A 25,285-nucleotide genomic window follows, 5' to 3' on the forward strand; every position below is an offset into this window, starting at 1 on the left:
ATCCTTTTGAAAGAGCCCTTTGGTTGCAGTGAGCGATGGATTGAAGGGTGGAGAAGACTGGAAACCAGGAGAACAGTAAAGAAGCAACTGAAGCAGTGTAAACACAGAACGGGGTAGAAGAGAGTCCTGGGTGGATTTGGAAGCTGTTTGCGGAGTGGAATCACTAGAATTTAGTGACTGATAGGATAGAAAATGAAGGAAGAACAAGTCAAGTGTGACCCTCAGGTTCTGGCTTGAGCCGTTGGGTGGAGATGGAAAGATCTGCCTGAGAAACAGAATACAGGTGGAGAATGAAGTCTGGATGGGGATGCCCAGTCAGTTGTGAATGTGTGGGTCTGAGATGTTGAGGAACATCCTGAGGAGCTGCCCAGTAGCCAAGTGGATAAATGGATCCAAAGGTCAGGAGAGATTTAGCAATCATGGGCACTGAAGCTAAGGTGTGGTTGGGACTGAGTGGGGAGAGAGGAGGGCTTGGGTGGGGCCGCATGTTACACCACAGTTCAAGACATTTCCCAATCTGCCTCCTTCTATAGGCAGCACACAGCAGCCTGCCCCTTGTTCTGGGATCTTCCTGTCCTGTTCCTTCCCTGTTTGGGCTCCCTGTTCATCCTCCTTCTAGAACCCAGCTCAAACATCAACAATTCCAGGAATCATTCCTTCCATAATAATAATGATACGTTTTCCTTCAGAGTCTGGTGAAGTCAACCTTTCATGCATCCTTTTATTATATTGCCCTGACCTGAACTGTGGTGTTGGAGAAGGCTCTTGAGAGTTCCTTGGACTGCAAGGAGATCCAACCAGTCCATCCTAAAGGAGATCCGTCCTGGGTGTTCATTGGAAGGACTGATGTTGAAGCTGAAACTCCAATACTTTGGCCACCTGATGCGAAGAGCTGACTCATTTGAAAAAACCCTGATGCTGGGAAAGATTGAGGGCAGGAGGAGAAGGGGACGACAGAGGATGAAATGGTTGGATGGCATCACCGACACAATGGACTTGGGTTTGGGTAGACTCCGGCAGTTGGTGATGGACAGGGAGGCCTGGCGTGCTGCGGTTCATGGGGTCGCAAAGAGTCGGACACGACTGAGCGACTGAACTGAACTGATCTGAAATATGTGTTTAGCATATTGCAGGTCTTAGCACTGATATCTGTAAACAAGTGAACAGGCAGACGAATAATTAGAGCTTGAGCGGTGGACTTCGTCGAGAGGACTGGGAAGCCAGGACAGTGACGTCATCAGTCCAGTGTAACAGCGCTGCACGCTGGAACTGGCAGGCAGTCTGAGCTACTGTCACCACCACCTGCCCCGCTTTGCCCCTGCCTTTCCTTATTTAACACAATTCCACTCTCCTCCCACTCCCAAGTACAGCCTCTAACTTTCCGCTTTCCCCATTGGTTGCGCGACCGCCCAATCGGCAGGCGGAAACCTTAAGCTCCCCCTCTCTACGCTCGCTTGGGGCGCCTGCTCTCGTTCCCGCGTCTCGCGAGCGTTACGGTGACTCCCGGAGGGGTTGCGTTTCGGTCCACTTTTGGCTGCAGTGAGGCGAATCGGTGCAGGGACTATGTTCCGAGCCGCGGCTCCTGGGCAGCTCCGGCGGGCGGTGAGTCCGGGCGGGGAGGCCCGGTGACGGTCCGGCCTTAATCTGCTGTTCTTGTGAAGGTCTGGGTGAAGGTCACCGCCACCCCCAGACCTAGCTGGCCCTCGCGCTGGCAGGCCCAGGTTGAACCGGGGTTCGGGTTCAAAGTTTTGGGGCCTGCCCTTGCCTCCTTCCGGGTCGCCAGCTGGGGGTCGAGGTCAGAGCTCAAAGTACCGAACCTACGCTCCCGCTGCCCTTCTCCAGCCCTCCAGCTTTCCTCTTTGCACTGCTGGGCCGCCAGGTTTTCCACATTTGGCGGGGAGCGAGCACCTGCGTCCCCGGGGAATCTTTACCCTAGGGAGGAAAGTGTCTCCGCTGGGATGCCCTCTTGTGAAAAATTAAAAACCAGAGTTCGGCTTCGAAGGTGACGTTTCTGAAAGAATTAAACATTTTCCCTGGGCGCATTATGGCTGGTCGAACCCACTCACTGTCAAGAACTGGGGGCGAGGGGCGATGTGGTTTTGGAAACTTGGTCTGCTCTCTGGTGAATGGGACAGTGGTGAGTTTAGGTGATTGTATTGATAACTTTGGCCAATTCGCTTTTTTTAATCCAGCAGATTGTTGGCTAAGTAGCTGGGGAACTATTAGTAGCGCTAAGTTTTTGATGCTTTTGTTAGTTACAACTCATGATTACCACATTTTTCTATTATGAGAAAGAGTGATAGAAAATACGTTTTTGTCTAACGCTATGGGACAAATATCAATAACCAGGAGAAATATCAATAACCTCAGATATGCAGATGACACCACCCTTATGGCAGAAAGTGAAGAAGAACTAAAGAGCCTCTTGATGAAAGTGAAAGAGGAGAGTGAAAAAGTTGGCTTAAAGCTCAACATTCAGAAAACTTAAGATCATGGCATCTGGTCCCACCCATCACTTCATGGGAAATAGAGGGGAAACAGTGGAAACAGTGTCAGACTTTATTTTTTGGGGCTCCAAAATCACTGCAGATGGTGATTGCAGCCATGAAATTAAAAGACGCTTACTCCTTGGAAGGAAAGTTATGACCAACCTACATAGCATATTTAAAAGCAGAGACATTACTTTGCCAACAAAGGTCCGTGTAGTCAAGGCTATGGTTTTTCCAGTAGTCATGTATGGATGTGAGAGTTGGACGTGAAGAAAGCTGATCGCCAAAGAATTGATGCTTTTGAACTGTGATGTAGAAGGCTCTTGAGAGTCCCTTGGACTGCAACGAGATCCAACCAGTCCATCCTAGAGGATATCAGTCCTGGGTGTTCATCGGAAGGACTGATGTTGAAGCTGAAACTCCAATCCTTTGGCCACCTCATGCGAAGAGTTGACTCATTGGAAAAGACCCTTAATGCTGGGAAGGATTGGGGGCAGGAGGAGAAGGGGACAACAGAGAATGAGATGGCTGGATGGCATCACTGACTTGATGGACATGGGTTTGGGTAAGCTCCGGCAGTTGGTGATGGACAGGGAGGCCTGGCGTGCTGCAGTTCATGGGGTCGCAAAGAGTCAGACACGATTGAGCGACTGAATTGAACTGATGGGACAGTAGTATTTGGAGATTGACCAGTTACAAGTCGAGTAACACTTTATATTGTAGATTCTGAAGGTTTCTAATTTACAGTTAGGTTAAGTGACAAGATTGCTAAACTTGGGTCAGAAACTTTACAGATGTTTTGTACTTTTTCTACACTTTTCCTTGTGCATGCGTATTTTCTTATATCCTGCTGGGACTTTCTCCTTGACACATACCAATCTTTCTAGATATCTGTAGGTCCTTTTCTTGTGTATTCTTTGTTTCATTAAAAAAAAAAAAATCAACCCTCCATTCCCCCTCCCCCCTCATACACACAGACTTCAAACCCACATCCTTCAAGTCAGCCTTCAGTCTTTCTCTCCCAGATATTTTCCTCAGCGGATCCAGACATAAACAAGTTAAAGTCATGGATTTGGAAAAAGTTCCAGGTATCAGAGTGACACTCTTAATGTATACAGTAATGAGAAGGTAGTTTTGTGGACAAGTTAGAAGTCTGGCCTAAGAGAAATAGTTGTGGAGGGGGAATTTAGGACTCAGTTATTTTATAGTTATTGACTGGTAAGGAGTCTGCTTGCAGTACAGGAGACCTGGGTTCAATCCCTAGATCAGGAAGATCCCCTGGAGAAGGAAATGGCAACCACTCCAGTATTCTTGCCTGGAGAATCCCATGGATGGAGCTGGTGGGCTACAGTCCACGGGGTCACAAAGAGTCGGACACAACTGAGCGACTTCAACAGAAAAAAAAATGGAATGACTAGCTTAAGTAATCACTATAAACACAGTTTGCCAATATACATGGACAGTATTTCCAAATCTTTACTGTGGTTTGCCAAAGACTTTGACCTTTATGACTTATTTTCAGAATTTGAAGTCATGCTAAGTAACTCCTCTAAAGTCATTGGAAACATCTGAGAGATTTGAATTTCAAAGATATAGGAAAATAGCGGGAACACTTCTAGAATGAATACATAAATACACATACATATTTAGCTTTAAAAATTTAGAAATTTCAGAAAAGTTTTAAGAATGGCACAAAGAAATCTCAAAACCCTTTGCTGAATTTCACCAGCTGTTAACAGTTTGGCACATTGGCTTTATTTCTGTTCATATGTACATCCTGTTATTTTTCTGAACCATTTGAGATTATATTGCAGACATGCCCTTTACTCCTAAAACTTTTAGTGTATTTTCTACGAACAAGGAGTATGCACCTTTCATAACCACAGTTCAGTTCGCGCTCAGTCGTGTCCGACTCTTTGCAACCCCATGGACTGCAGCACACCAGGCCTCGTGTCCATCATCAACTCCCTGTCCATCATCAACTCCCGGGGGTTACTCAAACTCATGTCCATCAAGTCAGTGAGGCCATCCAGCCATCTCATCCTCTGTTGTCCCCTTCTCCTCATGCCTTCAGTCTTTCCCAGCATTAGGGTCTTTTCCAGTGAGTCAGTTCTTCACATCAGGTGGCCAAAGTATTGGAGTTTCAGCTTCAGCATCAGTCCTTCCAGTGAATATTCAGGACTGATCTCCTTTAGGATGGACTGGTTGGATCTTCTTGCTGTTCAAAGAATTCTCAAGAGTCTTCTCCAACACCACAGTTCAAAAGCATCAATTCTTTGGCACAGTATAATTGGCAAAGCAGCAAGTTTAACAATGATACAATACTATGCATTATCTGGTCTACAGATATTATTCATGTATTACCAGTTGTCTTGTTAATCATTTGTAGCAGTATTTTTTTATTGTTTTTTAAATTGAAGTATAGTTGATTTACAGTGTTATGTTAATTTCTGCTATATAGCAAAGTGATTCAGTTATACATATATATACATTCTTTTTTATATTCTTTACCATTATGGTTTATCTCAGGATATTAATTATAGTTCCCTGCTGCTCTGAAGTAGGACCTTGGGGTTTACTCATTTCTATATATACCAATTTGCTTCTGTAGCATATTTCTTACTCTGGTCTGGGATAGTCCAGAATCAGCCTTTGCATTTAGTTCTCATGTCTCTTCAGTCTTTGTTAGAAAGCTCCTCAGGCTTTCTTTGGCTTTGATGACACTGACATTTTTGAAGGCTCCCGGCCTTCTATTTTGTTGACTGTCCCCCATTTATGTTTGTCTGGTGTTTCCTCTGATTAGTTTCAGGTTATGTATTTTTGCCAGGAGTATTACAGAAGTGGTATTGTGTACTCAGTGGATCAGACTAGGAGGCTCATAATGTTGGTTTATTCCATTGTTGGTGGTGTTAATTACTTGGCCAAAGTGTTATTCACCAGGTTTCTCCACTGTCAAATTACTACTCCTCCCTTTGTGATTTTTAACTAATTTATGGGGATATACATTGAGACTATAACTCTTCTGTTTCTCATCAGCCTTTCACTCACTAGTCTTATCTGGTGATGCTTCTTGCCTGAGAAATGATTACTGTGATGTAAAATGGTGATTTTTCTAATTCCATCGTTCCTTCTACATTTGTTAGCCTTTTATGAACTCATGGAACCGTGCTTCATTCAGTAGGTTATAATCTGTTACTACTGTTAAATGTTTTGGTGCTCAAGTTGTGCCAGATTGCTGAAGTGCAAGTCCCTTCAATCTGGCCTGTTTACTTACACTTATGATACTCTAAAGTCAAAATGGCTTATCTGACTCCTTACTCTAGAAATTTAAAAAAATTGTTCTGTAGTTAACTGAATAAATTTAGAAAGACACATTTCTACAAAGTCATATTTTTAATAATAGATTAATCTACTAAAATATTTAAAAGAGCAGGCTGTTAACATGACAAGGTGAATATAGCTAACACTACTAAACTATATATTTAAAATTGGCTGAGATGGTAAATTTTATATTTGTTTTTCATTGCAGTTAGTGAAAAAAGAAAAGAGATACCTTAAGCTGTTAGAATGTAAGTTAAATGACTCACATTTGGTATGTAAGTTACGTTTCCATTTTGGCTTATCTGTGGCCTTGAGCAAAGTCCTTCATCTTTGGAGGGGGCTCCTCAGTGTTACCTGTTAATGAAAGTATTTTCCATCCAAAACAAAGCGCTGAGGACCACAGTAAGAGGAAAATAGGTAGTTAATATTCTTGGAAGGATATTAATCTGAATTATTAATATTGTTTTATTCATTTGCACATAAGATTGATTTGTTGACTAGTAAGATACCAAAGGGACTTCTCTGGTGGCTCATTTGGTAAAGAATCTCCCCGCAATGCAGATCTGGGTTCCATCCCTGGGTCGGAAAGATCCGCTGGAGAAAGGACATGGCTACCTGCTCTAGTATTCTTGTCTGGGAAACTCCATGGACAGAGGAGCTTGGTGGGCTACAGTCCATAGGGGTCGCAAAGAGTTGGACACGACTGAACAACTTATACTTTCAAGATACCAAAGAGATATTTTACACAGAGAGTACAGCAACACTTTCAAGGTTATCTGAATCTTCCTATTACTGTATTCATTCCCAGACAGCAAGGTGTATCTATTATGATTCAGAAGCTATGAAACTGGTATGAAGGAGCATGACATTTTTCAGAGTCCATGGTTTATCATTGATGAATGAGATTGAACTCTGTAATTTACATGCAGATTTAAATTTCTTTTGAAGGAAGAGAGAAAGCCAACTTTGATGTGGTACTGAAAGATTTATTGCGTGAGGTGAATTCAATAAAATTATGCTGCTGCCAACGTGTCTACTTTAAGCGTCTTGTCTGTTTTTAAAGAGAAGTAAATTGACTGTATTTTTAATAATATAGTCAATGTCATATGACATTTCTAGTCATGATTAAAAGCTGCCATATTTTATTACTAAAGAGGTTAAAGTAATTTAAAGTTCAGAAATGTAATATACATTTTTAAATTACAAAAGTTATGTTAAAATAGTGATGGGTAACTAATTATATACTATTTGTCTTTTTCAGTAGAAGTTGAAAGATTTTATAGTTTGTACCTGCTTTTTAATTTTTGAGTTAAAAAGACCTCCGCCCATTTACCATAACCTCATTTAGTTTTCAAAGGTGGTGGGGGAGGTAGATTATGTTTATTCTTCCTACTTTATGTTTTGAGTAGGTTTGTAAGGGTAAAGTGGGGAATTAGGGTCCCAACTTTTGTTTCTTCCAACTGCTGTTGTAGTTCACTACAAGAACGTACAGTTAAAGGGGCTTCCCAGGCTCAACAGTAAAGAATCTGGCTGCAATCTGGGAGACGTGCGTTCTATCCCTGGGTCGGGAAAATTCCCTGGAGAAGGAAATGGCAGCCCACTCCAGCATTCTTGCTGGGATAATCCCATGGACAGAGGAGCCTAGCGGGTTAGAGTCCATGGGGTTGCAAAAGAGTTGTACATGACTTATCAGCAACAGCAATCCTTGGTTTCTCCTGAAAGAACTGAAAAACAAGCAGGATCAAAACTGTTAAGGCTGAATAAGAGGATGAAGATGTGTTCACTGAACTTTAGCTATGTTGATGGTGACTTTGAAGAGATTGGATTCAGTGTTGTAGTGGAAGTGAAAGCCAGATTGCTGTGAGTAAAGGTTCAGAAGGAGTGAGGTGAGGCAGCAGAGTTTGTGTGTAAGGACTTTGTTTTCAAGAAGTCTTGCCTTGAAAGGGTAGAGAGAAGATGATAATCTCTTTAAGCCCTATCCTTGAAAAGAATACTGTCTCATAAAGGCCAGTCAACTTAATAAGGGTATGCAGCTGGTGGTAAAAGAAAACTTCACTTTACTACTTGTAACTAAGTCTAGTCAGTAAGTTCAGATAAGTTCCCTAAAAATATGATGGAGTGGGAAGACTTCCCTGGTGGTTCAGTGGCTAAGAATCCTCCTGCCAATGCAGGGGACACTGGTTTGGTCCCTGGTCCGGGACGATCCCGTATGCCATAGGGCAGCTGAGCCTGTGCACCCTAGAACCTGTGCTCCACGAGAGAAGCCACTGTAATGAGAAGCCTGCACACTGCAACAAAGAGTTTCCCCTACTCGTCACAGCTAGAGAAAGCCCGCACACAGCAGCGAAGACCCAGCGCAGCCAAAAATCAGTAAAATAAAAAAAAAGTATGATAGGGTATCTCTAGTGATTTAGCATGTTTGTGTACTGTTCTTGGTAGACACACATATTAAAGTACTTAGATAATTAAGTTATCAATGACAGAAAAATGGTTGCTCTTTAGTTTTTGATCATTTTGGGGGAAACTTCTCTCTTAGTTACTAAACATTCACAGAATACCGACTACGTATCAAACTCAAAGATAGATGCTGAGTTCACAGTGGAAAGTGAGACAGACCTAGTCCCTGCCCAATGCCTTGCAAACAGACTGGGGAAGACAGACATTGAACACATTATCTTAAGAGTGATCATGAAAGGTGTACAGGGTCTTTAGGGAATATGTATTGCGGGAGAGAATTAATCTAGTTAGGGAGCTGGAGAAACCTATGAAATTACTTTGTCAACTAAGGTGAACTACAGCTGTTGTTAGTGGGTGATGAAGTAATAGTAAGGGTAAAGGATTTTCTTTAGGTAAAAAGGTCACTTCAATTTTGAGTTTTGGCTATCTTAAATCACCTGTTTACCTTTGTTTTAATTCAGTACGTAGTATACGTGCTCTTTTTTTTAAAAGGAATTTTTAAAAGTATTTTAAAGTCTTTATTGAATTTGTTGCAATACTGCTTCTGTTTTATGTTATGTTTTTTGGCCTCAAGGCATGTGGGATCTTAGTCCCCTGACCAGGAATCCAGTCTGCACCCCCTGAATCTTAACCACTGAACCACCAGGGAGGTCTCTTATATGATACATATCTTGCCTTTTAAACATGGTATTATTTCCAGGATTGAATCTGAAACAGAAATAAAAGTGCATCAGTCATGTTAGTTTGATTATTCCAAAAAAAAAAAAACACCCCAAATAAAAGCGCATCTAAAGTCTGCAGCCCCCTTGCTTCAATTCTGGGCAAGTTTGATGGGTCATCCTAGTTCCAGGGTTCCCTTGTAAGATCAGCTGAGAGCTTTATTAGTGAAGTGTCTTAGGATATATGTAGTGCTTAGTTAAGACTGGTCAGATAGATGGACTGAGTAGTTTCTTATATATTCTTTTGTTGTTGTTTATTCTTTAAAAATTTTTTGAATAGCCTTTTAAGAAGAATATGTAGTGTTCCCTCGGAAGTTCTGAAAAGCTTGACGATTCCTTAGGAAACTACCCAATTTATCTTATTTTGGAACTACAATTTATAGCAAATATGGGCCTTCTGCCACCAAATCCTGGATTTATTCTTTAAATGGTGATGAAAAGCTCATAAATTTTATGGTAAATGATATGTGAAGCATAATCAAAAATATGGTGTCTGATATATATTGGTAATAAATAGTTTGTTACTGGCAATTCTTGTTAAATGTGATTTGAATCATAAATTATGCCATTGGATCCTAATTACACAGTTCTTTACTGTGTACTCTTCTGATGGAAAAAGAAATACCATGTAGTCCTACAGGTGTATACTGGAAAAAACATTGTTCTAGGCAATGGGATACAAAAATGAACAGGCATGGTGTTTGCCTTCTAAGAACTTTCATGCCATCCCAGGAATTGTGAATTGCTACAACTTTTCTGGAGAACATTTTGTATCAATCAGTGTTAAAAGCCTTGAAAGTGTGCCTCTCTCTTGACATAACATTCCTACTTCTAGGATTTTGTCATAAGAAGTGAATCTTAAGATGTGCATAAAGATTTCTAACCTTAACCATAAAAATTCTCACCTCCTGTGAGATTTTTTTTTAATTGTAAAAACGTAAAAGCTATACAAACAGAGACTTGATTCAGCAAAAACAGAAGTCTCCTTTTCTCGCCCCTTTCTTGCTCCCTTTGAGTAAACAAAAAAAGGAAGAAAAAGATAAATGTCATCCATTAATAAACAATGTAGCAGTTCCGTCCTCTGGCATATTCTTCAGTGTCCTCTTCCCATCCGAATTCTGTGGCTCTGGAAGCATTCTTACCCCTAAATGCTTGCCCTGGAATCTATGGCCCTCAGCTCTGGGATTGGTTCATCAAGGATTGAGGAGGCTTAGAGGGCTGACGAGAAGGAATGGGTTGCAGTTGTAGAGCTAGGAAGCTTAGAAAAAGAGGGGCCCCTATCTTGTTGAACGTTGTACAGAATCTGACTTAGTCATCTATGAAAGCAGAGCAGCTGAAGTAACCTGGCCAAGTTCCAATCTGAACTCTTAGTCTTACTGGACTAGAAGGATACCTCATCTGTTGAGGAAGAGTACAGAGAGCTATGAGAAGGGTCATCTCTGCATTGTTTATAATTATAAAAAATTTCTGGTAACCTGAATGATTATGGAAACTAGTTGAACTGGTATGCCTAAGTATTAATAAAAAGATCAAAGTGAAGGTGTTAGTTGCTCAGTAGTACCCAACTCTTTGTGATCCCATGGTCCATGGAATTCTCCAGGCAAGAATACTAGAGTGGGTTGCCATTCCCTTCTCCAGGGGATCTTCCCAACCCAGGAATTGAACCAAGGTCTTCTGCATTGCTGGCAGATTCTTTACCATCCGAGCTATCAGGATATGTATAATATAGTAAACAAAAAATATGTATTCTGTTGATTTAGTTGTGTGACCAGCATTATAGTCCTGTGCCTGGCTTCCCTTCATTTATAACCTCCTTATAAAATTCAAGCTCTGGGAACATTTTATATTAGGCTTTCTTCATTCCAACTCCAGATCAGAAGATTATTGCTGAATTCAAACCACTGAACCATGTCATGTGATCATTAGTGCCTCTTTTTCTCATTGCCATTTTCCACAAGGACAGTTCTCAGATTTTCTCCTCTCCTCATGCCTGTGGTTGCTTCCTTACCTTTCACATGTCAGAACACCTAAACTTCTTTCCATTCTTCCTCTTGATTCTCTATGATCTGCAGCTGCCAACATTTTGGCTGTTCTCATTAACTGGAAACTATTCTGTCTTGTAATTGTGTGTGAACTAGTCTTATTTCCCTTGAAAACTTTGAGTGCAGGGACCATTCTTATTCATCTTTGTTTTTCTGGTGTTTGAAATTATTTCAAATGACTATGAACTACATGGTGGTTTCTCGATAGTCCACAGTATCTCTGGAAGGATTTTAACTGGTTCCAGGATACAGTCCCAAAGCTTTTTTTAATTTGAAAGCATATTTAAACAGTTGAAACTTTAGCAAAATTGCTGTAGTGTTGTATTGTAAAGACAGATTTACATTATCAGTTATTTTGGTATTAAATTCATTTTACCTGAAGCAATAGCACTTTAGTAGTTGATTACATTATCATTATCCCTGGATATACTGTGCTCTTTAGTAGTATTGGCTGCTAGTGAATGTAATTGATGATACCTAGTTTGAGAATGTGTTCTAAGGATTTAAAATTCAGATACATATATCAGTTTCTTGTTGAACGTAGATTAGTGGGAAAGTTGTTTGGAAATAATAGAAAGATTTTTTTCTAACAGAATACTAATTTGTATTTTCTATTTTTATTAGGCAGGAATATCAGTAATAGAGTGATAGATAAAAATAGCCCAATTTTGCTCTTGATCTAGTATTTATAAATACATTTCTAGAACTGAGTATTGCATACACTTCTCTTTAAAGCACACCTGCTTACCAATTAGAGCAAAAAAAATTATATTGCAACATTATTTTCCTTTTTTTCCCCTCTTTATAGACCTCATTGCTACGCTTTCAGAGTACCCTGGTGATAGCTGAGCATGCAAATGATACCCTTGCACCCATTACGTTAAATACCATCACTGCAGCCAAACGTCTTGGAGGTGAAGTGTCCTGTTTAGTAGCTGGAACCAAATGTGACAAGGTAAGAAATCTTTAAGGTCAACCATAGCAAATAAAATCGCCATCAAGAGACAGGGAGAGATGGCGACAGAGAGTTATAATGCAGACTGTAACCCAAACTGGGCCCTAAACCTCATTAAATGGTCAGTTTCACAACCATTACTGTGTGTGAAAAAGAAACTAAAGGATTTGCTCACTAGGCATTTTGTCTTTTGAAGCGAGCTGAAACACTTGATTTAGTTCCACTGGCACCATCATATGCCGTCAGGTACCAAGTAGAGAATGTTTGAGTCCCCTTAGAGGTTAACAGCCAGTCCCTTTTAATACTGATGAATATACTTGCTGCTGCTGCTGCTAAGTCGCTTCAGTCGTGCCCGACTCTGTGCGACCCCATAGACGGCAGCCCACCAGGCTCCGCCGTCCCTGGGATTCTCCAGGCAAGAATATTGGAGTGGGTTGCCATTTCCTTCTCCAGTGCATGAAAGGGAAAAGTGGAAGTGAAGTTGCTCAGTCGTGTCCGACTCCTAGCGACCCCATGGACTGTAGCCCACCAGGCTCCTCTGTCCATGGGATTTTCCAGGCAAGAGTACTGGAGTGGGGTGCCATTGCCTTCTCCGATATACTTGCTAATTGCTTTTAATTCCTGAAAGTGGTAAATCTGGAAAAAGTATCAGGGGTGTTAATTTTTAATTGGTCTAAGAATTCAAATGCAAGGACTTTTCCAAAACTACAGCTGGTACTAGAAGATGTTCTTAGTTTGGTTGTTGACGTAAGACAATGACAGCTTTGTAAACTAACCCTCTGAAAAGGAACTCTAATGAGGTTTGCAGAGTCTGTACCTCTGGACTTTAGTGTAGTTGAAATCGTGCTTTCATTAAGCTTACCCACCTTGAGCCACCAGTTGCCTCTCACACCATATAGGATTTGCCAGTTGTGTAGTTGGGGGCTTGGACCTCAGGGAAAGAAATCCAGAAGAGAGCTTGTTACTTTTTAGACAATTTAATTTATTTTTTATTAGATGGTATTGATGCAGAGCATGTGATATAACGCAGGTTCAGTTAGTGTTTTTTTGGCCAATTTCTTACATGAAATTGGTATCTTAAAATAATGTATTCAAGCAGGCGTGTGCTTATGTGGATTTCTTTACCTAAATCCTGCTAACAACTGTTAACTCTTGCATAGTTATAAAAGATAGCTAAGCTATCTTTTTGGTTGCCCTACTTTCAGATATACAAGTTCTGGATTTCATTTTTTTTACTGTGATTTTAATTAATCTAATATAACTTAGAAGATATTTGATGTTATTTTATTTACAGTATTTTGAGAAAAATCGAAACAAATCATCTCTTCTTCAGTTACAGTCTTATTATCATGTCACACTGTAATCTTAAAGAAAAATAATCAGTACCTGTATATAGAGACTCTCAATAACCCAGGCAGATACCAGTTTTATACTGTAGCTGTTTATCATAGACAGCAAGTAACTTTTCTGTGTAGTGCCTGAAATAAGAGATGGATTTGATAGTATAATATCACCTGCCAGTGAATACTTGATTCAGAAGAGTTGCTTTTGCACGGCCTCCTTTCTTGAGTGACTGTTGTTGGAACCTTACCCTCCATTGAGGGTGGGCGGAAGGTGCAGCCTTTTATGTTTCCTCATCGGTGAATCAGCGTGGAGGTAAACAAGAAGACGGTAGGCCATAATATGATTGCCATGTTTCTGCTAAAACAGAAACCAGTCATGCTGTACTTACAGATTTAAAAGAAGGAATTCTAATGGCTTTGTGTATACAGAAAATCTGAGTGGTCAAAGAGCTTTCCCAGAACCTCATTCTGATTCCAAATAAGAGAAAAGAGGAATTAGAATAGAAAATATTTTGCTTCATTATAGATAAATATATGTTGATGGGCAGGAACTCGGGGGTTGACAGTAGACTGTTAATATAGTTTTCTAAGGTTCTCTATGGCTCAGAATCACTGATTTTAATATCAGCAGAAATCATTATTGTCAGATGAAGTGCAGTGGCTTGCGTACCAGAGTGGTTAAGTCTTGTTTAGTTCTAGGAACCTTAAGTCTGAAATGTCTGAAATGTATTGGCTGTGTCATTATTATGAACGAAAGAACCTAACCATTTCTAAAATGATGAACTTATATTTACATTGAGCAAAAGGGAAGAGTGCAATATACAATTACATTTGAGTGGATAGCTAAGTTGATTTTGGTTTATCAATTTGTACTTTTTCAAGGCAAGAATTTTTGTTTAGGGTCAGTAGACCATAAGATCAATTGGCTTTAAGATTTTCTTTGTTAAATGATTTTCTTTTATTCCTAGTAGCTCTTTTTCTCATAAGAACAGTTTTTATAGTAGCCATTAAGGTTTTATACTCTGTTGAATCTGTAATGGTGGCTCTATTAGTATCTTTCTGTTAGATGGATAATTAAAAACTTTTATTTATAGGTGGCACAAGATCTCTGCAAAGTTGCAGGTGTAGCGAAAGTTCTGGTGGCTCAGCATGATGCGTACAAAGGCCTCCTTCCAGGTGAGCTTTTCTGGTGGAAGAAAATTAATGTCTAAATTATGCTTGAATATCTGAATTTGAAAATATTATAAAATGTGTTTATCAAATGTGTTTAATTCTCAGAGGAACTGACACCATTGATTTTGGCAACTCAGAAGCAGTTTAATCACACACACATCTGTGCTGGAGCATCTGCCTTTGGAAAGGTGAGAAGATTGAGAGTGTGGAATCTGATGTCGCTAGTTGGAAGGGTTCGATTTCATGGTGCTGAAGATGTACAACAGACTTTGTTTAGATACCTAATTCTGGCTTTCAGAATTAATGTGATAGTTTTGCTAAAATTTATTCTTTCAAGATTTTGATATAATTTCTGTTAAAATGCTATCTCCAGGCTTTCATCTATAGTCATAGAGACAACTCTGTTCTTTTGAGACTTTGTCATAATTTTTTATAATGCCACTTCCAGATTTTTCAGATTTTGTCATGGGGAAAGCTCTATTTTTAAACATATTTTTCTTAAATAACAATGTGGAATTGTCTCATTGTGTGAACGCCATTTGAATTAGTAACCCACTATAAGAAATGGATTTGTTTTGGTGACTGGTGGATATTTAGAAAGGCCAAGTTTAAAAAAAAAAAAAAGAAAGGCCAAGTTTATCTATTTGAGAGATTTGGAAACGGCTGTGTAGTGGTTGAAGACATCCTTAGGGTAAAGAGAAGTGTAATCTGATCACATGCATTGTGATATGTCTGAATGTGCTATGAGATGGGTAGTGGTCTGCATGAGTTATTTACTTTCCTGAAATTTGTTTTCTGATATGTGACATGATGCAGTTTGGCCAGGTGATGTCTACAATCTACCAATTAGAACTATTAAAAGATGGAATGGATTTTCTATATAGCCGTTTTCACTTTCCTTGGAAATGGTTAAGTCAGAGGCTTGACATTCCAGCTACTATATTTTGGGATGTTGCAGATCAGCATTGACTAAAGGATCATTGGGGACCCTTCCATCTCAGGGTTTTGTTGCTGTGTTAGATGATTCAAACAATTTCATGAGTCTTGAGTTTCTGTGATGACAGTTCACCTAAAAAATTGTTAAACCAAGAAAGGGTATTTGTTGTAGCTGATTCACTAGATTTTAATACTCTGGCTTTGATTGCTATATGGGTGTTTTGAGAACAAAGGTCACATAATAGTATTATAGCTGGTGCTGCAGCTTCTGAATGGATTTGGAATGAGGAAGAGTCCATCAGGTGAAGCTAAACAATTTGCTCTATAATAGTTCTTCACCGATTGTGTTTTTAAGATACCACAGCTTTATACTGGTAATCAAGAATTTTAAAACTGTCATCTTTTTGTGCATCAAAAAAACACTGTTAGTTATTACCTCTCCTTCCCTGAAACCATGTGGTTTAGCCTGTTTAGATAGTGTTGAGATGTATCTGTTTACCATCCATCCTTTCAGGACATTGAGACGTGTGCCTTAAGTGCTGTGGTAAATTTTCTTTTCAAGATGTGCTAAAATGAAACAAAGGATAATAGAATTACAAAAAGTATTAAATTTCAAGGAATTAAAAAAAACCCTAAAACTTTAGAAAGAAACATAGTCTGAATATCATAAAATTTGTGTGAGAATCTGCTCAGCCAGGTAATAATATTCCAGTCGTATTTCCTGAACGATTAAAGAAGGTGCCTCAAGGAAAGAGTTACTTACTGAAGCAGGCTTTAAATGCTGACAAATTTGGTTTGTTTTATTTTATTTTATTTTTTTTTCATAGTTTTCTATATTTTGTATATTTATTTAAAATAGAATATATATATTTTTTTTTAATAAATTTATTTATTTTAGTTGGGGGCTAATTACTTTACAATATTGTAATAGTTTTTGCCATACATTGACATGAATCAGCCATGGGTTTACATGTGTTCCCCTTCCCGGACCCCCCACCCACCTCCCTCCCCATCCCATCCTTCTGGATCATCCCATTGCCCCGGCCCTGAGCCCTTGTCACATGCATCGAACATGGAATGGTGCTCTGTTTCACATATGACAATACACATGTCTCAATGCCATTCTCCCAGAACGTCCCACCCTCACCTTCTCCCTCAGAGTCCATAAAATTGTTCCATGCATCTGTGTCTCTTATTCTGTCTCGCATATAGGGTTATCGTTACCATCTTTCAAATTCCATATATATGCATTAGTATACTGTATTGTTGTTTTTCTTTCTGGCTTACTTCACTCTGTATAATGGGCTCCAGTTTCATCCATCTCAGTAGAACCGATTCAAATGTATTTTTTTTAATGGCTGAGTAATATTCCATTGTGTATATGTACCACAGCTTCCTTATCCATTCGTCTGCTGATGGACATCTAGGTTGCTTCCATGTCCTGGCTATTGTAAACAGTGCTGCGATGAACATTGGGGTACACGCGTCTCTTTCAATTCTGGTCTCCTCGGTGTATATGCCCAGCAGTGGGATTGCTGGGTCATATGGCAGTTCTATTCCCAGTTTTTTAAGGAATCTCCACACTGTTCTCCATAGTGGCTGTACTAGTTTGCATTCCCACCAACAGTGTAAGAGGGTTCCCTTTTCTCCACACCCTCTCCAGCATTTATTGCTTGTAGACTTTTGGATAGCAGCCATTCTGACTGGTGTGAAATGATACCTCATTGAGGTTTTGATTTGCATTTCTCTAATAATGAGTGATGTTGAGCATCTTTTCATGTGTTTGTTAGCCATCTGTATGTCTTCTTTGGAGAAATGTCTGTTTAGTTCTTTGGCCCATTTTTTGATTGGGTCGTTTATTTTTTGGGAATTCAGCTGCAGAAGTTGCTTGTATATTTTTGAGATTAATTGTTTGTCTGTTGCTTCATTTGCTAGCAGGTATCTTCTAAACCTTTTATTTACCAAGTTAGAACTATATTTAATGGCATTTTAATTATTTTCCCAAGCCCTTTATTTCCTGTAAAATCTTAATTTTTTTCTGATTGTAGATTTATAAACTATGGTACTTTTCAGTAGCTCTGTTATTATGGTTGAAAGGGAATTGCTATATAATATAGGTAACAATAGACTGAGTATTAGAAAATCTTTACAATTGAAGGATGTAGCAGGAGGAAATTTGACTCAAGCTTTCAATACTTGTTGGCATCAGTTTATATAGAACTGCTTATTAGATACAGGGTAGAGACATGAGAAGTGGAGACACACAGCCTCTGCTCTCAGGGTGCTTATAAACTTAGTTGAAGGTTATATAATATATATATTCGGAGAAGGCAATGGCAACCCACTCCAGTACTGTTGCCTGGAAAATCCCATGGACGGACTAGTCTGGTAGGCTGCAGTCCATGGGGTTGCGAAGAGTTGGACACGACTGAGCGACTTCACTTTCACTTTTCACTTTCATGCATTGGAGAAGGAAATGGCAACCCACTCCAATGTTCTTGCCTGAAGAATCTCAGGGACGGCGGAGCCTGGTGGGCTGCTGTCTATGGGGTCGCACAGAGTCGGACACGACTGACGCAACTTAGCAATATGTATATTAAAACTTTAAAATACATGTTAGTGCCAATAATTGTACATGCATGTGAGAGGATGCAGAATAAAGGAGTGATTGGAGGCTAGTCCTGAGAGAATCCTTAGAGGAACAGAGAGGATTTGGGGATGGAATGAGGAGAGGAACTTGAGTGCTGTTACAATGAAAGTTCACCTGCTAGAGTTGGTTTCATGTACTGAGTTTAGGAGATGCCATAGAGTAAGCTCTGTGTAGAAAGCAGTGGGGAATTTACCCTTTCTATTTGTGTGGTAAAAGCAACACTTCACTTTTAAAATTACACTTAGATGATGTCATTATCTAAGCAAACCTTTGCATCTAGAAAGTATGCATATTCATTCTTCACTAACTGATTCTGTTTTAGAGCCCAAGAAATTTAGAATAAAAGCATAGAGATTCTCTTCCTCTTACTGTGAGGTGAAGTAACTAAGCCCTGGGGTTGTTGGGGCTTGCCCAGTGATCCCTGCTAGTAGGAGCAAAGTTACCACATGTATCTATTCCAGAGATGTTATATGCATATACAGAGAAAAGCATGTACGTGTGTGTGTATATATATGTGTGTGTATATATATGTGTGTGTGTATATATATATATATATATATATATAGAGAGAGAGAGAGAGAGAGAGAGAGAGAGAGAGAAAGGCTGTGCTTTACTTTTCTCATTTTTAAAATTATATGGATTTACTATAATTTGTAAACCCAAGCCCTATTGATGGACACTTCGGTTAGTTTTTATTTTTTTAAATGCAACATCGCTTCTTAAAAAGGTGAACATGTCTGATTTGGAATTTTTTCTTTCATGTACATTAAGTAAACATATAAGGATGTTATTTTTTAATATTTGAGAATTTTACTACTCTAATTATTTTTCTATCTTATCTAAATTCAGTAATCTATAACTGTCACACTTTGTAAATGATGATCGTTAAAGCAAATATCATATCTCATAATTCAACGTACTGAGTTAAGGTAGTTTATTGCTATAAACTCATAAAACTCTTAATGTAGTTAGAGTAATGCTCTACTCTTACTTATATTCAAAGACTATCCAAAAAGTTGTGCTTGAAGTTGTGGTGTGTCTAAAGATGCATGTGAAATATAAAATATTCAAAATAAAGTTTCTACAGAATTTGCTTTTAGAGAATGTTATTGCTAATATTTTATAGACATCCATCAGCATATATGTGTGTAACTCACTGCTTATTTTGCTTTTAGAACCTTTTGCCCAGAATAGCAGCCAAACTTGATGTTGCCCCTATTTCTGACATCATTGCAATCAAATCACCTGACACATTTGTGAGAACCATTTATGCAGGTGAGTACCCAAGGAAAACAGTCAATCAGTATGCTAAATTTTTGAAAATTCTAAAAGCAGAAATTAATCTTGAATATAGGATTTTGAAGCATGGATCATCCTAAGATTTGTGAAGAAAACCTTGGCGTTAGATCTTAGTGTTAGAATTGCTGCAGGACCGCAATATGACATTCTCTCTAATAGATTTAAAACATGCTTTTTTCCTTCCTGGTCATTCCATGTACAGAGTGAGATTTTTCCAGTGATCAATAAAAATTAGGTTTCTTTTCAGTATATTTTGTAAGTGGTGCTTGGAAAAGAAAACTTTCTGTTTTTTTAAAAATAATTTCAATCTTCTTTGCTGCTTCTATTTCATTTCTATCTGCATTAAGAAATTCAGTTCAGTGTCTTTTTAGTCGATTGATCTTTTGCTAAGCACACTGGTCTCTGGTGGGGCTGGAGAAGGCAATGAACTCTTTGATCTTTCTGATTGAACTCAAATCAAACCTCTCATCTTTAGTAGTGTTTAAAGGGAAGTATTTGGTCATGGTTTAGGTCACTTTTAATGTAATTGCTAATCTATAAGAAATGTCTCAAATCCTTTTAAAATCTTGGTGCATCACACTTCCCATCCTTTATGCCCCTACCATGTTTTCACTTATTTTCTTCCCTTAGCAGGCATAGTAGCTTTGTCTTTATTAAGTATTGCAGCTCATGTTGTTAAGTTACTGATCATGTTGTTTTGGAGAAGAAAGCTTTTGTTTATATTCCTTTTAGGAAGAATGTACCTGATTAGTGTGACAGCCTTTTCCAGTTTGTTTCTTCCATGCAGGTCAGCACTTGTTCTATTTTTACAGACATCTAAGGTTACATAGAGTGCCACTGATATGTTTCTTCAATGTTATACTCCTTTTCTTATATTTAGTAAAGGTAGAAAAAATCTAACTGGTCTACAGTTATTTTTTTCCTTATCTTTGTGAAGTAAATTCTGAACCTCAAAGGAATACTTGGGGGATTTTTTTGCCTCTCATGGTTGTTTTTAAAAATAAATGTGTATTTCAGGAAATGCTTTATGTACAGTGAAGTGTGATGAGAAAGTGAAGGTATTTTCTGTCCGAGGAACATCTTTTGAAGCTGCAGCAACAAGTGGAGGTAGTGCCAGTTCAGAAAAGGGTGAGCGTTCATTTGTATTTGTTTTAGTTTCTTATTTTTAGTTCAGATATTATATTAGAATAAGAGATTGCTTCTAGTTAAATTTCTAATGCAGAATGTTTGAGAGCTCCATCTAAATAAATGATATTCCCAAGTTTATGCAAAAGTAAGAAATATTTATATTATTTTTTTTGTACTGTGATAGTAAGTTTGGTATATATCAATGGGGTAGGGGTGGGGTGCGTTAAGATTAATTTGTTATATTGATGTAAGGACTTTTTACTCTCCTCTCATTGTTTATTATAAAAGAGCTTTCATAATGGAAGACTGTAATATAGTAAACTTATGGAAGGTGTTAACACTTTAATATATACAGTATCTTATTAAACCCTGTAGAGAAAGGGTTATTTCAGTCTTAAAGGTAGACTCGCAGAATTAAATGACTTCTCAAAAGTCATATAGCTAATACGGTGAAGGCTGGAATCCAGTCCCTTTAAATCTTTCCAAAAATCAGAGAGAATGAAATTAGTAGCAAAAAATAAAAAAATCACACTAACAAAGTTAAATTTCCTGTGATTAATTCTTTGTGTATTTCTCTTAAAAAATTATTTTTACTATAGTACTTGAACTCATACTGTTTGTTTTGTTATATGTATTAATATACGCAGCATCAAGCACTTCCCCAGTGGGAATATCAGAATGGCTTGACCAGAAATTAACAAAAAGCGATCGACCAGAGCTCACAGGTGCCAAAGTGGTGGTGTCTGGTGGTAAGCTGAATATTGTAATTTTTAAAAATGATGTAAACTTAAAATGCTTTGCTTTTATTAATACTTAATTTTAATGGAGCACAGGTGTTTTTTCAAATGTAAGAAGTAAGTTGTGAATATTAGTGCCATTTTACCTATTAGGAAAATGAAATCTTGAGTTTAATAGTTTGGACTTCTGTTGCAAATCTGTTTCATTGGCACCAGGGGGAGCATGGTACAAATCTCAACTCCATAGCTTTGCAACTTGGTATCTTTGTCATTTTGACTGACTCCTGTGTTATTCTGAAGAGTATGGTTAACTTCTGAAGCAAAGAAAGGACTGGTTGGAATCTCAGGGCTGTGTTGTGTGACCCTTTGCTCTATTTTAAAAGTCTTGCAGCACAGTCCAAGTCTCTATGGGTAACTCTTTTGAAGTTTTTTCACATTTAATATGAAAACTGTTAATATTGTATAAGACTTGCTTCTTTTTGTATATCATGCTTCTATTTAAAAACAAAAGAAGCAAAAAACCGCAAGAAACAAACAAAAAGATCCATATTTCATAGCCTGCTGACTTTTTAAAACAGTGACTGCTATGATTGAAAAATCTTTCCAAACTAAACATCAAATGAAATAATTAATCTTCCAAACAACCTCTTATTGCAAGTGGCATTGAGAGGAAATAATTTATGTTTCAGAAAGGTATATCTGACTAGTTTATTCACTTATTTTTTCAAATAAATGTTTATTAGGTATGTGTTCTCTGCCAGGCCCATTGCAAAGTGCTGGAGAAACAAAGAGGAAGAAACAGATTATTCTTGCTCTTAAGGGGTTTAAAGTCTAGTGGAATGTCTTCTTTCAGTTGTTCAGTTAAGTATTGCTAAACATAGCAGTGACCAAGATAGGTATAAATCTTGTATTTAAAGAGTTTTTGTTCTAGTGGGGAAGACTGATTTTATTTATTTATTTTTTTTGGAAGACTGATTTTAAAGACTAATTATACTAGTAGTTAACCAGTTAGTTATTTACAGAATTACAGTAGTGTTGAATGCTTTATTGGAAAAGTGCAAGAGTATCATTGGAGAACTTAGGAAAGGCTTTATAGAGGAGATGGCTGTTGTATAATATGAAGATTCACTCGTGTATATGAAGTTCAAAATTTTTACAGAATGGAGTTTATATTTGCTTAATTCTTTTTTTTTCATCTTCTTAATTGAGGTCGGGGTTTGAAGAGTGGAGAGAACTTTAAGTTGTTGTATGATCTGGCAGATCAACTACATGCTGCAGGTAAGTTTATTTTCCTTACTAGAAAAATATTCCCATTTCATTGGAAATATTTTTTCTTCATTATTTCATTTGTATATAAGTCACTCAAAGCTGCAGATTTTTTGCTTTCTCTGGTTTTCAACTTTTCTGTCTGAAACAGTTTTTCTTAATCTCCACGTAAATGGTGTAGACTTCAGTGAGGAAAGGTTGTCCTTTTTCTTTATTATTTATATGATACTCTTACCATTTGCCAAATTTTAGTAGTTTTTTCCATTAAAAAAATGAAATGTCAATTTCATTGCCTACTTCAGATTCAGGAATGCCCTTGTTTTACTCTTTATTGCTGGTCCAACATAAATCTCTCATACAAATAGAAATTAACATTTAACATTTTAAAAATTTATAGGGAAGATAGATCTTGTTATTAAAAGTGTATTAAGAATGGAATGATGGTTTTTGAAAAAAACAACATTAAAAATATTTTAGTTTTTAATTATACAACTATTAATGAGTATATTCTTAATGTCTAGTTTGTTCTCCCCCTTTTAAGAGTTTCGTGTATAACTTTCTGGCTTTTATGCTTTATATTACCTAATATATGTACCCATAGAAACAGTTATGGTTTTGTCTGAATAAAGATGTAATCTTGACTCTTTATAATCAGATGATGGTATTTGACTGAGGATATTTCATTTATTCATTCACTGAATAAATATTTATTGAGTGTCTGCTATATGGCAAGCACTATTTTAGGAGCTAGGCAAAAAAACATTGAATAAAATGAGCAAAATGAGTCAAAGTTCTAGAGGCCAGAAGCATGTTGAACTCAAGGTATTGGCAGAGCCACACTCATACTGGGGGAGTGAATATGTTTCTAGTTACCAGAGGCTGTCTTGGCATTCCTGGGCTTATAGCCACGTCACTCCAGGTTCTGCCACTGTCTTCGTATTACCTTCTCCTCTTTATCTGTATTATGTCTCCCTGTACATCCCTATATATGTGATGACATTTAAAAATCACCTATATAATCCAGGATAAGTGCCTTCTCCCAAGATCCTTAACCTTGTATCATATCTGCTGCCACAGAGGTAATATCCACAAGTGCTGGGAACTAGAAAGTGAATATATCTTTGGAGGGGCCATTTTTCTGCGTACCACAGACAGTAAACATAGTAAATTAATAAATAATAAAATAGTATGTTAGGGGCTTCCCAGATAGAAGAATCTTCCCAGTGGTAGAAGAATCTGCCTGCCAGTGCAGGAGATGCAGATGTGGGTTCGATCCCTGGGTCAGGAAGATCACTGTCAGGCAACCCACTCCAGTATTCTTGCCTGGAGAATCCCATGGACAGAGGAGCCTGGCAGGCTACAGTCCATGGGATCGCAAGAAGAGTCAGATATGAGTTAGTGACTAAACAACAATGAATGCACTGGGAAACCAAAAAATAATCCACGTAACTTGCTTTATTGTGGTGGTTTGAAACTGATCCACCAATATCTCTGAGGTATGCCTGTATACAGAGGGTGTGCGTAGGTTATATGCAAATACTGTTCCATTTTATATGAGGGATTTGAGCATCCTTGGATTTTGGTGTCCTTGGAAGGGTTCTGAAACCAATCCCTTGTGGATACCAAGGAATGAGTGTACTAAGTTTTGAGATGTCTAATAACAGACACCCTAATAGAGTTGTCAGTTAAGCAGTTGCTGTAGAAATGTGTAGTTCGAAAGTTTGGACTGGAGATAGAAATTTGGGAATCAATTGCATTTAGATGGTATTTGAAACTGTGAGACTGGATGAATTCACCAAGAGTGTAGATGTAAAAGAAGTCCAAGGACTAAGCCTTAGGTGCTGCAAGATTAAGAGGGAGGGGAGAAGAGGAGAGTGAAGACCAAAGACAAATGGAAAAGTAATGCAGGAAAACCAGGGTAGAGAACGGGATGTTCTGAAATCGAAGTGAGTGTCTCAGTAAGGGAAAGCGCAGTCACTCATGTCAAAGGCTGCCCACAGGTCAGGGAAGATGAGGATTGAAAAGTGCCTCATTGATCAGCCACTTAGAGGTCATTGGTGACTTTGAGCAGTTTTAGTAATGGTGGTAGTGGGTAGTGGGAGCAAAAACCTGATGGGAGTGTTTAAAAGTATTTACGTGGTTGTATTCACTTCATGATCAGCTGTCGAAGCTGATGATCATGAGCTGAGTTCATTTGTGATTTGTGTGCTTTTCTTGTATGTGTGTCATGTTTTAATTAAAAAGTTTTTAGAAGTAGATTGGGAGGCCTGGCAATGGAGACAATGAATGCAAACGACTCTTTAGAGGCTTTTAACCATATGGTAGAGCAGAGAAACAGACAGTAGCTAGAGGGGGAGCAGGACCAACAGAGGAACTTTTTAAAGATTAGAAGATAATAGCATGCTTTATATGCTGAAGGGAATGCTCCAGTTAAGAGGGAGAGGTTAATCATACATGAGATGAGAGTTACTGGAGTGATGTTCTTGAGCCGGTGGGAGAGAATATGAACACAGCTGCAAATTGATGGGTGAACGTGTTAGTTGGAGCAGGTTTCAGTTTTTTCAGTGAAATTGGAAGCAGAATGTTAAAAGAATATTGAAAGTGTGAAGAGAGAGGAAAGATACAAAATTACAATATATGACAGTGAGAGAAATAAGGCCTATTTATTTAAAGTACAAAACAGTTAACATGGCTGAATATTGGTGTTTTTCTCCAGTCAGGTATGGAAAGGGGAGCAAGATTGCTTAGTCAGTAACCAGAGATGGAGGTT

The 25,285-nt window shown here is 38.3% G+C and overlaps 1 protein-coding gene across 2 annotated transcripts in view; it reads left to right on the forward strand.

Annotated features, from left to right (window-relative positions):
- Window positions 1-1,498: 1,498 nt before the first annotated feature.
- Window positions 1,499-25,285, forward strand: part of ETFA (electron transfer flavoprotein subunit alpha) — a 73,291-nt gene continuing 49,504 nt past the window's right edge. For both annotated transcript variants that reach the window (XM_081549655.1, XM_081549656.1), the window contains exons 1-8: window positions 1,499-1,602; window positions 11,837-11,983; window positions 14,421-14,502; window positions 14,605-14,687; window positions 19,261-19,360; window positions 20,402-20,512; window positions 21,160-21,261; window positions 22,459-22,527. In XM_081549655.1, the coding sequence (XP_081405781.1) occupies window positions 1,564-1,602; window positions 11,837-11,983; window positions 14,421-14,502; window positions 14,605-14,687; window positions 19,261-19,360; window positions 20,402-20,512; window positions 21,160-21,261; window positions 22,459-22,527 (733 nt within the window). In that variant the 5' untranslated portion in view covers window positions 1,499-1,563. The remainder of the gene's footprint in view (window positions 1,603-11,836; window positions 11,984-14,420; window positions 14,503-14,604; window positions 14,688-19,260; window positions 19,361-20,401; window positions 20,513-21,159; window positions 21,262-22,458; window positions 22,528-25,285) is intronic.

The sequence above is a fragment of the Giraffa tippelskirchi genome, chromosome 12 (genome assembly GCF_054371585.1).
Source record: "Giraffa tippelskirchi isolate mGirTip1 chromosome 12, T2T-mGirTip1v1.2.pri, whole genome shotgun sequence".
NCBI classification, from domain to species: Eukaryota; Metazoa; Chordata; class Mammalia; order Artiodactyla; family Giraffidae; genus Giraffa; species Giraffa tippelskirchi.